The 16,337-nt window shown below is 34.8% G+C and overlaps 1 protein-coding gene across 1 annotated transcript in view; it reads right to left on the bottom strand.

Annotated features, from left to right (window-relative positions):
• Nucleotides 1-11,010: 11,010 nt before the first annotated feature.
• The window catches only part of LOC120626838 (CCR4-NOT transcription complex subunit 6-like), a 31,925-nt gene continuing 26,598 nt past the window's right edge, over nucleotides 11,011-16,337 (bottom strand). The window contains exons 6-8 of the mRNA XM_039894606.1: nucleotides 14,305-14,476; nucleotides 13,043-13,182; nucleotides 11,011-11,556 (exon numbers count right to left, since the gene is read on the bottom strand). Of these exons, the coding sequence (XP_039750540.1) occupies nucleotides 11,477-11,556; nucleotides 13,043-13,182; nucleotides 14,305-14,476 (392 nt within the window). The 3' untranslated portion in view covers nucleotides 11,011-11,476. The remainder of the gene's footprint in view (nucleotides 11,557-13,042; nucleotides 13,183-14,304; nucleotides 14,477-16,337) is intronic.

A 16,337-nucleotide genomic window follows, 5' to 3' on the forward strand; every position in this document is an offset into this window, starting at 1 on the left:
TCGTCCGTCCGTTGTGGTCGGCGTCTGACGCGTCACTGCGCCTGAGTACGCGCGGCGACTCGCGAATCCGCTCGACTCCAGCCGAGCGTCGGAGCGCGAATGCGCGCGTCAACGCGCGTCGACGCGCGCTTCCATATTTACATAGCACAAATTTGTACTTAAATAGTAGAACAATAAAGGTGAATATGCTTTAGGCGGAGAAATATGACGCGTCGCGTCGCTTCGACTCTGCGCCAGTGTGAGTTGAGCCTTAGTATTCGAGTCTGGTCACGCTAAGGCCGGTTACACACTGACGTTTTTTGTGATACCGATGATGCACAGACGCCACTGATCGTTAGCGATTTTTATACATGGACAAATCTCTTATGTGATCCCGTCCTAACACCCGAATACTGAGAAGTTTTGACCTTGCTTTATTCGACGACTCATGTCTATGTAGCAGAATTTTTATAAACCTAGAAATTCTGTGAAATGGACAACAAAGCACAATAAAATACGGCCAAATATACTTGATCCGCTTAAGAAACAATTTTTTTTCATTTGACTTTGGAAAATACATTAAAATTCAACGACGTATACAATAAACGTCAGAGAATAGACCTTAATATTTGGAACGGTCTTAAACATATTTTTTCAGTATTCGGCCGTAAGGTGTAAAATGGCTTCTTAATTGGTATTTTGAATTTTCTAATACAGAAGACTTTAGATTTAAAAAATTAAAATTATTTAATATGTTCATTTTGTGTGGAAATATATGCTATATTTCCCACAAAATGAACTTAGTTTGTACGAAATTATGCAACTCACAATAATACATAATATTCGAATATCGAAACTAGCGCCAGTGTAATTTCAAAATTTCCGCTACAGGCATCAGTCAACTAATACTAGGATAATAAAATGGCAGTCGACGTTTTGCAAGAATTCGAACATCGAAAATTCAGAAAATTGAGTCGTTAAGTTTGTAGTGTGGTTGCTATTTATCAAACGCCAATGTGTATTATCTATTTGAGGTTGCGGTTAAGAATGCTAGTATGGACGCATTGGAAGTATGAATTCTTAAGTGATTTTTTATCTTTTATTAGTTGATCGATTGCTACGGATTGTGGTTATAATTTTTTGGGCTAACTGGAGTTTGTTACAAAGGAGCCGTTTTACACCGTATAAACCATAATCGCTTGCGAGGTTTGAGACTTTGCGCTAACGCTAATAGTTCAGTATGCCTATTTAACTAATCACGTAAAGCATTTCATGACGTCAAACTCAAGTCAATATTGACGTTTACAAACTGCATTTACGTGTGGTTCAGCTGATGTCAAGGGTTTTTAGTTTCTTGTACATTTTTATTGATTATATTGTAGCGTGTGCGCATCGTTTTTATATACGGGTGAGGACCAAATTTGTTATAGACATTTACAGCTATGAATTTGACTTTTGAAAATGTTGGTTCGGTGGTAACTATTACTGACAAACGTATAATGTTAGATTTAATTACAAAATTTTTAAGTTCTAATTTTACTGTGCTTAATTAATTGGGCTTTTTATGTATGATACATTTTGTGGTAATTTTCATTATGCAACCATAATTAACTTGGTCCTGACCTATACATTAAATTTTAAAAAAAACGCATAACGTGTCCGGCCCAACAATACGGTCCCGGTGTCTGTGTATCCGTCTGTCAGTGTGCGCAGAAGTCCAAACCGCTGACAATATGCGATGGCTCGCTCGTTGTGGCATTAATTGTCGTTATGACATATTTACAAACAAAATGTACAGATATATCGAAGTCTTTGCGTGTTTCCGAAGGAAGGGTCTAGGGAACAATTTACTCAAAATGTTTGTACCGATTTGCATACATATATTTAAATATAATTTCGAAAGTTGTGTTTTATTCCAGTAAACCAATGATACGATTTTGATAATCTTTATTTGGAAGGATAAAGAGTACTTTTGAGCCCGAAAAAAACAGACGATTTCCGCAAGGTTTAAAAAAACCAAAAAAAAAAGAATTGAAAACTCGCAATCGTAATGTCGCTATAGATTATCAAATCAGTATAACGTCAAAGTAAAAGAGACCTACCAGTCCTCCAATCTTTTCGCTAGGAGCGCCGATTGTAATTAAATTAGGGAGGTAGTGTCACGCCAGACGGACTTGACGTTTCAATAGGCTTAACTTTTTTTGAATAAATGAATTTTGAAGTAATTTCATTTTACTTTCACGTTAGTGTTTCGCGATAGCGATAGTAGAGAACGCATAGGCACGATTGCATGCAAAACTTATCCAAAAGGTCTAAGATGCACGCTAACTTGAAAGGTTTTTACGGTTTGTTGAACTCGTATTCCGAAACGATTGCTATGCGATACCGTCTGCATCTCAAGACCAAACAATGATGTACCATGAAGACCGACAAGAAGGGTGAGTTTAATCGGTACAGAGTATTTGAGCAAACCATTCTCCATCTCTAAAGTCTACATTGAGTTCGGTTCATACATAATCAAAACTCCCCAGTGCCAAGTCAAACTAAAACTAAACAATAGTGATAATTCAGTTGTACATAAAAATTAACCAAATTGTCAGGCGAAAAGTAGTTTCTTCACCATTTTACTATTCTACCACGCTGAATAAGGTGGCACTAGTCTTAAACTCTGTCAATTTGGTACAGTTTAACATTTCTCTGCAACCAAGTTAGCACCAATGCCTAAACCATAGTAACATATTAGCAAATATGACCAAATCAGCTTAAAATTATATATAAAAAAGGGATTTTCTAATTAAATAGAAAAGTTAAAATTTCGTCATATTTACACGCTAATGTAAACTTACACATATAATACAAAAAAAATTATGTACAAATAAAAAAAAAGTAATCCAATTCGGTACTGATACAAAAATTAAAAATTATCTAACACACTAGGGAGTTCCAAATAAATGTTTCGTCCAAAAAGATAATAATAAAAAAATAAACAATGTACGATCGGATGGCATCGGTTATGTAAAACAATTTACAAGTGAATTATAATAAATGTAATGTGCGACCATTATAATTTCCTATTTCAACACTATACTGCTAGACCTATTAAGTAAAATTGACCATCAAAATTCTATTAAAAATAAAGAGATCACATGTCCTACTACAAATAAGATAAACTTGTTTACAATAAAGCTCTTGTTATTCACACTTCGATACAGGTCTTGACCTAATATCACACGGGGAGACTAAGGACGTATTGCGAATGTCAAAACATTACAATGTCACAGTAAAATTGACCTACTGAACCAGTTTTAAAGTCTTAAATTATGTACCACGGATTTTTGATTAGCAAACGTTCAGTTAAAAAACAGGCTGTAGAATAGTGGTTAAATTTAAGCTTTAAAATAGACTTAATTTGGTCTAATTTACTTTAACTTTATATTATTCGATACTCGAAATGGAGTAAGATTCTGAATGTGCAAATTTTAATAGGGGTTTTAAACTCTCGTTAATTTTATAGATATTTCACTAAGTGTCAAATCCGCGAGCATACGTGATGCTCACCTGGGGTCAATGATGAGTTTGCACAAATAAAATTGTTTTCTTATTTGGGGAACTTTTTAGAAATCATAGTCAAAGTGAAAAATGCTTTTTTGATCTTTCCGTGTTAGATTAGGCTCAGACGAATATATTTGCGATTTGAATGTTGCCGATAACAAAGGTTTTGGTGCAAAACCTGTAAATCCATTGGTTTGCATCAATACTGAATTTACTAATCAACTATAACTTTATTAAATTGTGTACTGTTGTTTTGATATTTATTAACTTTAACAATTTTGATCTGCTTACAAACGATACAAAAAATAAAACATTTTTGTGGGCAACCTATTTTAAAACATGAGCAGTTATATCAATCATGTTGAGTCTAAACTAAATACCACTTTATTTTATTATAACATGATACACCTGCACTTGTTGATCTTACATTTTAATTTTAATGTTACACAGTGCTTTATGAAACATGTTACATTGTCTGGACTCACATTTACATTTTGTCTGTATCTTATTTTACATTAGGACAAGTGAAGAAATGTAGATATTTAATCAACCATCGCCTAAAGTATATGGTACACATAACTATACACCAAAGTTTTACAAATAAGTAAAAAGTTGCATATCCCACTTCTGATACAGCAAATGTAAAATGATTGAAAATTAATTTAGGTATTGAATTTTAAACACAACGTCATACAATAAAGTATACATTTTCAAATAAATAAACCTTGATAATAAATTAAATCGCTGAAGTGTGATATGGTCCCGAAATAAACTTTTTTGCCAATGGCTGATTTAATATAAACATTTCTTCATAAGTAAAAAATAAATTAACTCGGTTTAACATAAGTACAAAGTTTGTAATATCTCCATAGCATCTATAGTGTCAGACTTTTAATTTGCTCCTAAACTTTGTCCGAGATGAACGACGAGTTGCAATGCGAATGCAATGCGATTTTTACAGAGCTGAATACCGTTGTTAATTCAGATGTTATTCTGTTTATTATGTAAATATGTTCGCTTCGCATTACACCACGTTATTATAAATCGCTCAAGTAACGTTTATTGTTTTAGGCGTTGTTCAAAATCGGTGGATTATAAAAATTCTGGATACTTAAGTAACAAATAATGTATGATAAATGCAAAAATACTAACAATCTCTGATCCTTCTATCACATCGAATGAAAACGATCGCTTTAACGTATACGCACTGTAAGAAACTACAGTCGACAAATAGCAAAGTGAAGCTGAGTACCGAATGCCGCTCTTGAAATCCTTCCGATGCGACTTGTTTCTACTAATCGTGCAATAAACGTACCCATAGTTTGTGCTCAACGTACAAATGTAGGACATTGTCAAGGGCATACATTGCGAACCTTAAAAATTCTACAATAATCTCCAAAAGTCTCATTAGAAGATTATCAATGATATGATTTTAAAACCTATCTGTACTTAGAAAAAAAAAATCATACACAGCGTTAATAGTAAAATTTGTATCGTATAAAACTCCAGGTAGACAACGAATTAATCCTAAAATTAAAAATTCAATATACCCTTTTTTTCATGATTTGGCTCAAAATGTATCCACAAATTCATCTCGAAGACGTTACAGAGAGACATATAACCATCGCACTAGTAACATTAAATTAAATACGACAGCACCTATCGTTTGATATACACAATAATATAGTATAGTGAATAAAAAATATTCAATCAAAATAATTCCAATGGAGAGGAAAAATAAAGCGTAGTAATAACTATGCGAGTGGTCCATTTATTTTGTTGTAATTTAAAAGTTTCAGTAAATATCACTAATTATACACGAGACAACTAACGCTTCACAACGAGGGCGAGGGGCGAGAGACCCCAAACCTCCTTGCTCAGAGCACAATACGACAGACGACAAAACAAAAATACGACAGTACAAATCATAAAACAAATAGTGGATATAAACTTCGAAAGTTATTCTTTTCAATATTAATGACAAACGTATTGAATAATCCTGCTGGATACAAACTGCACAGAACAGTGATATGTAAAAAATCCTGAAAAAAGCTTCATCCATTAAAGACTGCAACATAATTTAAAAAGGTAAATAAACAAACGCATTAAAGTAGGAGATATATTCCATCGTATTGCCCTGAGCAAAAATCGCATCAATCTCCGCCTATGACTAGTTAAAGAAAACATAGCTTTAGCAAATAATCCTTTATCACCAATAGACTAAATCGATATACCTGACAAGATTCCAAAGAACCATAATGCACATTCCTAACGAGTTTTAATTCTTTCAAAATTCCATCAAAAAGCCTTGAAATGAGTTTGTTTTGTTAGAATCAGTCTCAAGGTTCTAAACATCTATGACATTGAAAGCGTAAACGTGCGAAATGTATCTTGAGACATCTAATCAGACAACTCCTGCTTAAAAGATTTGAGATCGCAAATAACGGAGCTTGCGGTTTTAATGACATATGGAATAATGGACCTTATGGTGCCTTTAGAAAACGAATTTTTGTATCACACATCTAAAATGTAAGGACGCAATTCGACCAAATAGAGACGATTACTAGACACGCGGCGCAGACTACGCCCACAAATACAACATTCACACATACATTTGTACTACGCCAGTATGCTACCCGATATTACTAACGAAGGGGGTTCGCTGTCGACCAACTCCCGAAAAGAGAATTTAATTTAAGAGTTAATAACAACTAATATAAAATCATCTAACGTCTCCAATATTTCTGGAACGGACCATATTAACCACAACAGAGCCTTGAGTGTAACACCGGATTCACATTAGAGTGTCGTGATACAAAATTGTCGTCAATGCCGCACACATTCCTGTTATATGGCTTAGATTGAATTCAACGCATCACTAATCCCTCTTACGAGAAGCCGGCGAAAGTCTTGAGTAAACTGACATTCCTCTAAACTTGCTATTAATCCAATATGGAATTATTAAACAATGCGATTCACACATGACGGATTAACATCAAACTCTAAGACGTAGTATGTTTACTAAAAACCGACACTCAAGGTTCAGAATACTGAAAACACGTCTACGAAAATAGTATAATTTAATCCTTAGAACTAATCAAGTAATTTGTGAAGTATTTTGATGAACCGATCGTCACTTTATATCTACTTAAGACTAAAAAAGAGATGCCCGACAGCGACGTATCGAGGAAGCATCATTTATAAAAAAAAAATAGAAGTCTAACGCTAAGCTACACATTATAAAAACGTTCGGAAATAGAAGTCTGGAAGTATAAAGTGGGGATATAATAAGTCTCGCTGAAAAGTTTGTTGGAACACACGATGTTTTTTATTAACCTAAGAGCGTCGCCCGACTTTGTTCAGTGCGCGAACACCGTATCACTATCATACAACGGCACCAACCTAATGCTAACGCCTGACCACCTGAGAGCCCAACGTCACTCACTACTAGCCAACGCAGCCACCTGACCAATGTTGCCGGCGACATGCTTCACACAATTTCGATGGAACGAAAGAATCTGCACACAAGGGTACATTATCACAAATATTATTTTCAACATAAAAATAATAATTAGTATTTTATCAATAAATAGATTAATTTTCTTTTGTTTCGTATTATAATATGCACCTTTTTGTTCCTATTTTTTCTTCGTGTACTACACTGAGCGTCGCAGCGTCTCTAGATTAAAAAAGTTAATACGAGACGTGATTCTTGTTAGTGGCAAAGCTTATGTGTGGTAAGCTATATATATGACGCCCACCCAGGGCGTCACTGACATGCGACTTGTTATTGTGACGGTACGCGGTAAGTACATGTATAGGCATATTTAATATACACGAATGCTTTCACTTCTCATGTTTTCATGATTGCCTTTTTATTTTTTGTTTGGAAAATATTCATGGAATATCAATTCTAACTAATAGATAAACTAAAACTAATTTATATTACAGTAAACTGTACCCTCGTGTATAGATTCTTTACATAGAGCAATAGTTTAGACCATACAACGTAACACTAGCAACAATATACCGATTGTTCATTTAACACGCCCCGACCAGTGAGACAATGTTTAAATTTCAAAAAATATAATAAAAAAAACGTAACGTACATGCGTACACCGACTTATGCTACCGAATTTTATACACTAGATTTATCTCCATTTTGCAGTTATTTTGTACTATACGTTTTTAAATATCATTAGACATTATTAATATTACATTGAACAATAAATATTATATTGCTTTGGAATTTATTCATATTTTATTATACTTTATAATTTATATGGGAGCTACATTATCTATTTGGGGCGTTGCACCTACATCGAAACTAGAATCAACTAATCACTTAAGTTAGAGATCCGCTGGCAGTGTTAATAACTACTATTCGCTTTATAGCTACGTTAATTTATTTATATTTTAGAGCAGTGTTTCTTGATAAGTACCATGAAAAAATAAAGAATCAAAGGGATACAACTGATATTTCTGCAATTTTTGTGGTCTTCTCATAATAAAGAGGTGGAGCAGTGAAACTATTAAAGCATATTTCTGGGGCGATATCCTTTTTGGAATGAAAAAAAAACACCGCAGAAACTTCAATGAAACATTTGGCATCAAATTTATTTTTTAACTCAACGAGCTATTGAGTTTATGCCTATTTTATCACTAAAATGAAAAGTTGTTTATTTTTACGGAGATTCTACTTTGACTTGCTTAGAACTAATCAGGAATCACTGTGCCAAAGCACACGATATTTTGCGATGCTTAACGATTTAAGAGGTCCCATATTGTAAAGGTATTTTAGCCAGTAAGTTACCAAGAAAATTTACGAATAAATTTTGCCTCACTGATCCCCACACAAATAACTTCACATTGCATACTATGCCCAGATTAAAAATACCTAAATAATATACAGCGGAGGAATTTATATCACTAATTGGTAAATGGACGTTTGAATCGTAACACGATTGATTTTGTGCAAGATATCCACACTTACTTAAGATTTGTAAAAACACTTAATTTCTTAACAATATCGAAACCAGGCTTGGGTTTTTTTTGGATCAATAACGATTATTTGAGTAGGCCAAATGTGCTAGTATAATTCGATTTCTGCCTTGTGCTTCAAGTTATAAATCTGCGCTGGATTCTAATTATTCGATTAAAAATGCAATAATTGCTTCAATTTTGATTATTGAGTGCCCTCCAAAAATATTTCGAAAATATGTTCAACATACAGAATTGGACCTTTTGGTTTTATTATAAGTAGGAAGAATGCTCGTATATCGTTAACCATTAGCGTTAGCATATACGTTTGAGAATAAAGGAATAGACGTCTCAATCAACGGTACAAATTTACATCAAAACAATATCAATATTATACTACCGACTATTAAATAGTAAGTGTCACGTGATCTTTAATTCATTTGATTGGTGAAACCGACGCAGTGTGTCTACTGATACTTTCTGGGAAAGTGTTTGTGAACACGACTGCGAATATAATAATTTTGCGTTAAAAAATAAAAAAAAAAGTTTAATGTTCACTTTTTGATCTCATAATTCGAATAGCAGTTGAAAAGTTTTCATGGCCAGATATTATTTATTCCATACCAGGTTTCGATGTTTTACACTTTAAAAAATATATCGCATCATTCCTCAACTGTATAATTATCAACAAACTAAGCGTAAAATTTGCTGACAGACTACGACACTATTGAAAAAATACTATCTCTCGATTCAATAATTTGTCAATAAGCGCTGACCCAAAACGTACAACTGACAAAATCGTCCAAATATAATTTTAAATAAAAACTTTATTTATTATTCTAGTGATTGCACTGAAGGCGACACAATCTAAACTAATCTGATCTGATCAAAAGAAACATAAAATGAAACACATAATTAGAACATGTAAATGAGCAAGGTCGGTAATAAGTTTTTAACACTCGGGGTTAAAGCCTCGTACTCATTTGTATACAGTTTTGTTTATATACATATTTCAAAAAAAAAATTAAGTAAGTTAGTATGTCACTCAATGGTTTGTAATATTTGCACGCCAGCTACTGGCAATACACTGACTTCGTAATTGACATTGAAATGACATCTATGTAAACATGTGTATTAAGCAAATAAATATCTATCTATCTATCTGTCAAAAGTTTATTGCACACAGAAGGCTTGAGGAGACATTCAGGGCAGGTTTGTATGTTTTTAGCGAAATATTCGCTGGAAACCTTAACAATGTAGAGGGAAAATCATCTGAATCACTTGTTACAGTATGCACGAACATTCTTGGACAGTCTGAAGTTTTTCACCATTTAATTCTTAAAAATGATTTCTACCATTTGCTTTACGTGCCCCAGTTGTGACTTATTTCAGTCCAGTCAATTTAAATCCTGTGTACTGCACATAATGCATACGATTTCTGCGATTTTTTTGCTTTCCTGCTACTGTCTCATATAGCAGTGAATAATTAATGTTTTGTTAAATGAATGTTTGAAATTTAGAATATATACAAAATGTATACTAGTGAGTACGTGGCTTAAATCTACACTGGAGTTGTAAAAAATATAATTGAATCTTATAATACATTACCTACGTTTATGTCAATAACTAAATTACTGGTCCAGTGTAGAGAAAATGTTGCAGCATACAATCCACTAAAACTAATTTACGATCCAGTTACTATATTACTAAGGCATATTACCGGCGAGATACGTTTTCTAGTTATTTGCGTTTACAATGATTTATCCAGTACCTCAGGTACGATATTGTTACACATTGCAAAAGTACGTGGTTTTCAAGAATCGAAACACTGTAATGTCAAGAGTTAAATAGATCTTCGGTCACTTGTAATAAAGTTGTGTATTCCGTGCTATAGATTTTAAGTATAGAAAATTTCGTAGCTTTTTAAAATTACACAAAATTATGCTTTAAAACAAGTCACATTGAGTCCATTTTGATCTGATAAAACGTGACACGATAAGCATCTACGATATTGAGGTGTGAAAACTCGTACTAAAGGCACAATACTGTGATACAACTACCAACTTTTAGTGTATATAATTTGATTTTTAACTATATTTAGAATTTTCGTTTGAATATTAACAATTTCGACGGGCGCATTTTAGATAGATGAAGGTTTTGTAATAAATACAATTACTGTATCGATAAACATTGAAAATATGATTGCTATGTAAAACAATTGTACTATTTTTATTATAAACCTGACAGACGAATCTTTGAAATCATAATTACGCTGACTGTACAAGAGTAATTAAAATAAACTCTGATATCTAAACTAAAAAAAACTTATTAGTGCGATATGCGAAATAATGGTTTACCTCAAAAAACCTTCATTTTAGAATATGAAGGTTTTTTTGTGCTAAAAACAACATATAAAATGTCGGCCGAACTTCTAGACCTTCCTTCACTCGCCAGCGGGCGATGGAATATTAGATCTATTAACTTATTAAGGGTTTACGTTGAACTATAATTTTATCCGCATGTATCGTACTGGAGTTCTGTCTTTCTTAAGCATTGTTTCTTTTTTTTTCTATTAAACTGTCTCGCACAAATTGCGTTTTTAACTGAACACTTGTGTGTTACTTTTTGCGTTTCAGTTCCGGGTAATGAGCTGCCTTAGCGAGTCAACGTTAAGGAGCGATGACTTCTATCTGCACTCAATGAATCTGTGTGCATACTTTCACAGAACAAACTAGAAGTTGGGCACGACCAGTATGTACGCAGTAAACTATATATTAAAGGAAACAATCCTAAACATCAGCAAAAATGCGCCCCCCAAATAACGCAAGTCAATAAATTTACTAAAAGTTGGTAGGCGTCACTCTCACGTGTCGGGGTGTTTGTTTGGTTTCTGGTGTTTGTGTGGTGGTTGTTTGTGTGTTGGTTGGTGTTGGCCCTTGTGCTGGTGCCGCTGGCGCTGCGCGTGCTACCTGCGCCCGATCAGGCCGTTGCTGTTGCTGCTTGAACTCGGGGACATCTCCAATTCTACTAGCAGCGGGAAGTGGTCTGAAAAATATTCAGTTAAATCAACGCCTGATGGTAACAATCAATCTAATCCAATATCTCCAGAAGGCAGATAGCTTAAGATCTTTATTTCTCAACGCTTAGTAGAGAAAACATTAAACTTAAAACCATAATATGTTGCGAAAACTCTATAAAAGAAGGTATATACAACGTGTAAATGCAAACCGAGGCTTTAAGAGGTACATTATTTACCGTCTCTGAGACTTATCTGTGAAACCGAAACGCTAATAGTTTTTGAGTTAATCATTGCCATAGCTTTTACTGAAATAAATCAGATATAGCTCTAACATCACATGCAAAGTAAAATCAAGCGACTTCTGTCAGGTACTATGCTTAGCGTAGGTCTTTAATCTTCAATAAGGTGGAATCTTTTGAATTAGTTTGCATGGAAATATGCTTCTTTTGATTTAATATTTTTACAGGGTGATTCCTTATGAAATATACACAGTCATGCACCCTTCAACAGTATTCCGTAATTCCGTTACATCTTAATATATATAAATCTCCTGTCACGATGTTTGTCCGCGATGGACTCCTAAACTACTAAACCGATTTTAAATTAAATTGGCACACCGTAAGCAGTCTGGTCCAACTTAAGAGATAGGATAGCTTAGATCTTTAATTATAGTCGCAATTTTATTTTTAAAAGCAAAATCAAACGCAGACGAAGTCGCGGGCAACAGCTAGTGTAGTATAAATTAAATGCACTAGTTACACAAATAATCCGAGCAAAAATATAACACTAAAACAAAGATAATCGTTTACTGGAATCGACTTATAGTGACATATTATTTGTAAAGTAGAATTTTATTTTTTTCTTGAAAATAAACAGATTTGACTTCTTTTATACCAGATGGTAGGTTATCGTTAATCTCCGCTCCTTTAAATAAAATATTTTTGTTGCTATACGAATTTGTGATGCAATAAAAGGTGATTTGCACGTTCTTAAATCCATTTTTGCACTAGAATTTTTTAGCATTTCGCATTATTATCAAAATTAAGCTTAATTTGCTATACTCCGCGAAAAGCAGGAGAATCTGTGTGGTGTAATTTATAATTTCTTCAATCCTTATACTCCACACCAAACAGATCTTTGGCAATATACCGTCTACGCACGTTTCGCTCGCATGTTGACTTTACAATGAATAATTGTTAAAGCCAATTTCAAGTCAACATCTCCTGAGGATGCTCCGGTTTCGGTGCGAAACGTGCGTAGAGGGTATATTGCCGAAAATCTGTTTGGTGTGGAGTATGAGGATTATAGAAATAATAAATTACACCACACAGATTCTCCTGCTTTTCGCGGAGTGTAGCAAATTAAGCTTAATTTTTATAATATATAATGGATTTCCGCAAAGTAACGCCTGCTTCTATCCAATATTACGCATTATTTTAGCTGCCAGGCTGTATATGAATTACGGTTGCTGTATTAGGAGGTCGGAGACAATTATGCAGCGTCGGTGCTCACCTGAGGGTATGTGCGGGTGCGGACAGCCGACGACCTTGTGCTCGCGGAACCAGTCCTGCGACAGCGGGCCCAGCAGCCCGAGAGGTGTCATCGACTGCTTGCTATAGAAGATGTAGTCGATAATGCCTTTGAAGTCGAATCTGAAACAGGTTGCATACATTTAAATAAAACTGTACCTTATAATATTGACTTGGTTATGCATTGTACTTTTATACATGTAGTACGGAGTTTTTGTCTAACATGTAGCAGGTATATTATTCTCAGTGCCGGTCTCAAGGAGGTCGTGCTCGCTGGACTTACCCCACTCTTCTCTAGCGGCAGCAGTAGCATAAGGCAGGTCATCATCATATCAACCCATTGCCGGCCCACTACATGGCATGAGTCTCTTTCCACAATGAGAAGTTGATATTATATTATTTCATAACAAATTACCGAATGAAATCCTTGAGATGTCTCTCAATAAGTTCAAAGTTTATATAAAACGTAAGCTTGAAGAAAAATTCTATTATAATTATTACTTAAACTATAAAAAGCTTGGGTGTGAATTGCTCTAATTTCATAGCTTAATATTAATTTACCTTGAGATGGTGATGAAAAATAAAAAATTACCCGGCTAAGTTTGTTGTGGGTTATTCTTAGACCAGGGCGCGTTTGGAACCCTCGTATCTTTAGGTTTAAGTTGGCGAACGAAGCTATCACCATTCACAATTATGTAAATAAATATGTATGAACGCTTGTGATAGACCTACATGAATAAAGAAATTTTGAATTTGAATTTATTGCTTAAAACGCGCATAACTTAGAAAAGTTAGAGGTGCTGGGATTCGAGCATACATGCATTATATCATCATAGCCTAGCCTAACAGTCCACCGCTGTACAAAAGGGCTCACCCAACCAAATTTGCCCGAATATGAGTTTCTTTACCGGCGAAGAAAATTATAATGAACGACGGAAGCTTGCATTCCTGAAAGTTCTCCATAATTTTCTCAAAGTCGTGTGAATGGAATATGGCCGAAAATCTTCCCATTCTGGCAGGAGATTCCTACAGTGGGTTAGTAATGGATTGCTAATGATGATCATATACTATATGCACATATGACTAATGAATTATTAGGATTTGTCCAACTTATTCTAGAGTACCTGATAATAATTAAATATTATTAATTTCTTATCTTCTTTTTAGTTCGCATAGAGTTATATATTATTAAGTTATTATTCGATTGTTTTCTTTTGCTCTAGAGTAGGTACTAATTGTGCTCACGTGTAGTTAGTGTAGGGCATGATGTCTTCGCTGTACGCGGAGGCCAGTTTGAAGTTGTGCGTGAACTCGTGCTCTGAGCCCGGCATGCGCCGCAGCGACCCCGCGTAACCTAGCTCCTTGAAATCCCGATGCTCCGACGATACCCGTCCCGCTGATAGGAACTCGATCACACCTGATAAGTAGACTCAATTTTTAATCTTCTCTCTTTGAGGAGATTTCCTCTTAGGGGTGGCCAATAAATAAATAAAATAATTCAATAAAAATACTACGACATTACACACATCGCCATCTACCCGGAAAGTAAACGTAGCTTGTGTTATAGATACTAATATGATGAGCATATTTTTATGATTCATATACATAAATACTTATATTATATATATAAAACTAACACAGACACTGAAAAACATTCATGTTCATCACACAAACATTTTCCAATTGTGGGAATCGAACCCGCAGTCTTGGTCTCGGAGAGCAGGGTCGCTACTCGCTGCCCACTGCGTCTGCTTAATCGAGTGTAGATTGGCCAATGCCGATCCCCTTCAATATAAGATTAAAAAGAGGGGTTCTCTATTTTCTCCCCGTCTGACGGAAATAGTATAATTTATGGTTAGTTGTAATACACTGTAGTCTGTAACTGTGTCGCCAGTTCCTTATTCTAGGCTGGACCTTGGCTGACACACTATCGTGTGTCTTGATTAAGTTATATTATGCAACTAAAAACTTATTAACAATTATTCGGTTGTAAGTCTTCGACCGAGCTAATGTATTTGAAAATAAGATTTGATTTACCTAAACGTTTACACCTATTTGTACCTAACCATTTATAACAAAATGCCTATTTGTATTAGGTATCTATTAACAATATCTCCATATAAAGTTATATTTCTTTTTCCATGCGAGCAAAATTTAAAATGGTCTATATCGAAATCACTAGTTTATTCCTCACGGTCGGAGGTGGGATGATGCTGTCTTTTTGTAAGTCGTTTTTTGGTTGTGTACTAAAGAGAAAAGTTTAAGTGTTCTGTTGTCCATTTCCGATAAACTTTAACAGATCTTCTCCAAATCAACATTATACTGGTAGTCTGTGACGGAACCTCCATAATAACTTTGAAATGAAGTAAGGGATATCCGTATTCACGTGTTCAGCCGACGCTCGAGTTTGTTGAGTTGAGTCGAGAGATATCGACATCGGTTTAGATCGCACGGAGATATTGAAATTAGTAAAAAATTAAACAAACAAAATATTAGACGGCCGATTGGCGCAGTGGGAGCGACCCTGCTTTCTGAGTCCAACGCCGTGGGTTCGATTCCCACAACTGGAAAATGTCTGTGTAGTTATTTTTTTTCAGTGTCTGGGTGTTTATATGTATTTTATAAGTATTTGTGTTTTATATTCATAAAAATATTAATCCGTCATTTTAGCACCCATGAAACAAGCTACGCTTACTTTGGGGCTCGATGGCGATGTGTGTATTGTCGTAGTATATTTACATTTTTTTATTTATTTTATAAGCGCCCCCCTTTATGAAGTTGGTTTAAAAGGGTTCGAGAAAACGAAACCTTTTATGTTTAAATGTCGGGTAAAGAGATCGGCGCGATAGCCGAAAGGTTAATGGTAAACCCGCAAGTGTACAGTCCATTAAAAAGAGGTTTGTTTATAACATTATTTTTTGTCAATCAATCATATGTAAGTGATAATGAGGAGTAGGTAATAAGCACGTTTGCCTTCTTCTTCCTTAAAAGCCTTTCCATTACCGAAGGTCAGCAGTCAGTTTTTAAAATTCTTGTCCATGGCTGCACGGAATACCGTCCGACCTGGTTGGTTCCGGTTCATTCCCGTATATTCCGTAGCCGATGTAATATAGCAAAAGATAGATTATAGTCTGGAGAAGCACAAGGGCATACTTTTTATCCCGGTGTTATGTCAAAAACGTACGGTTCCCGAAGGGTAGGCAAGAACTAGTAGTTTGACGCAAAGCGTCTTTGCAATGCTGTGTTCCGGTCTAAAGGGCGTGGTTGCAGACGTTATT

This window comes from Pararge aegeria, chromosome 10 (assembly GCF_905163445.1).
Source record: "Pararge aegeria chromosome 10, ilParAegt1.1, whole genome shotgun sequence".
Taxonomy (NCBI): Eukaryota; Metazoa; Arthropoda; class Insecta; order Lepidoptera; family Nymphalidae; genus Pararge; species Pararge aegeria.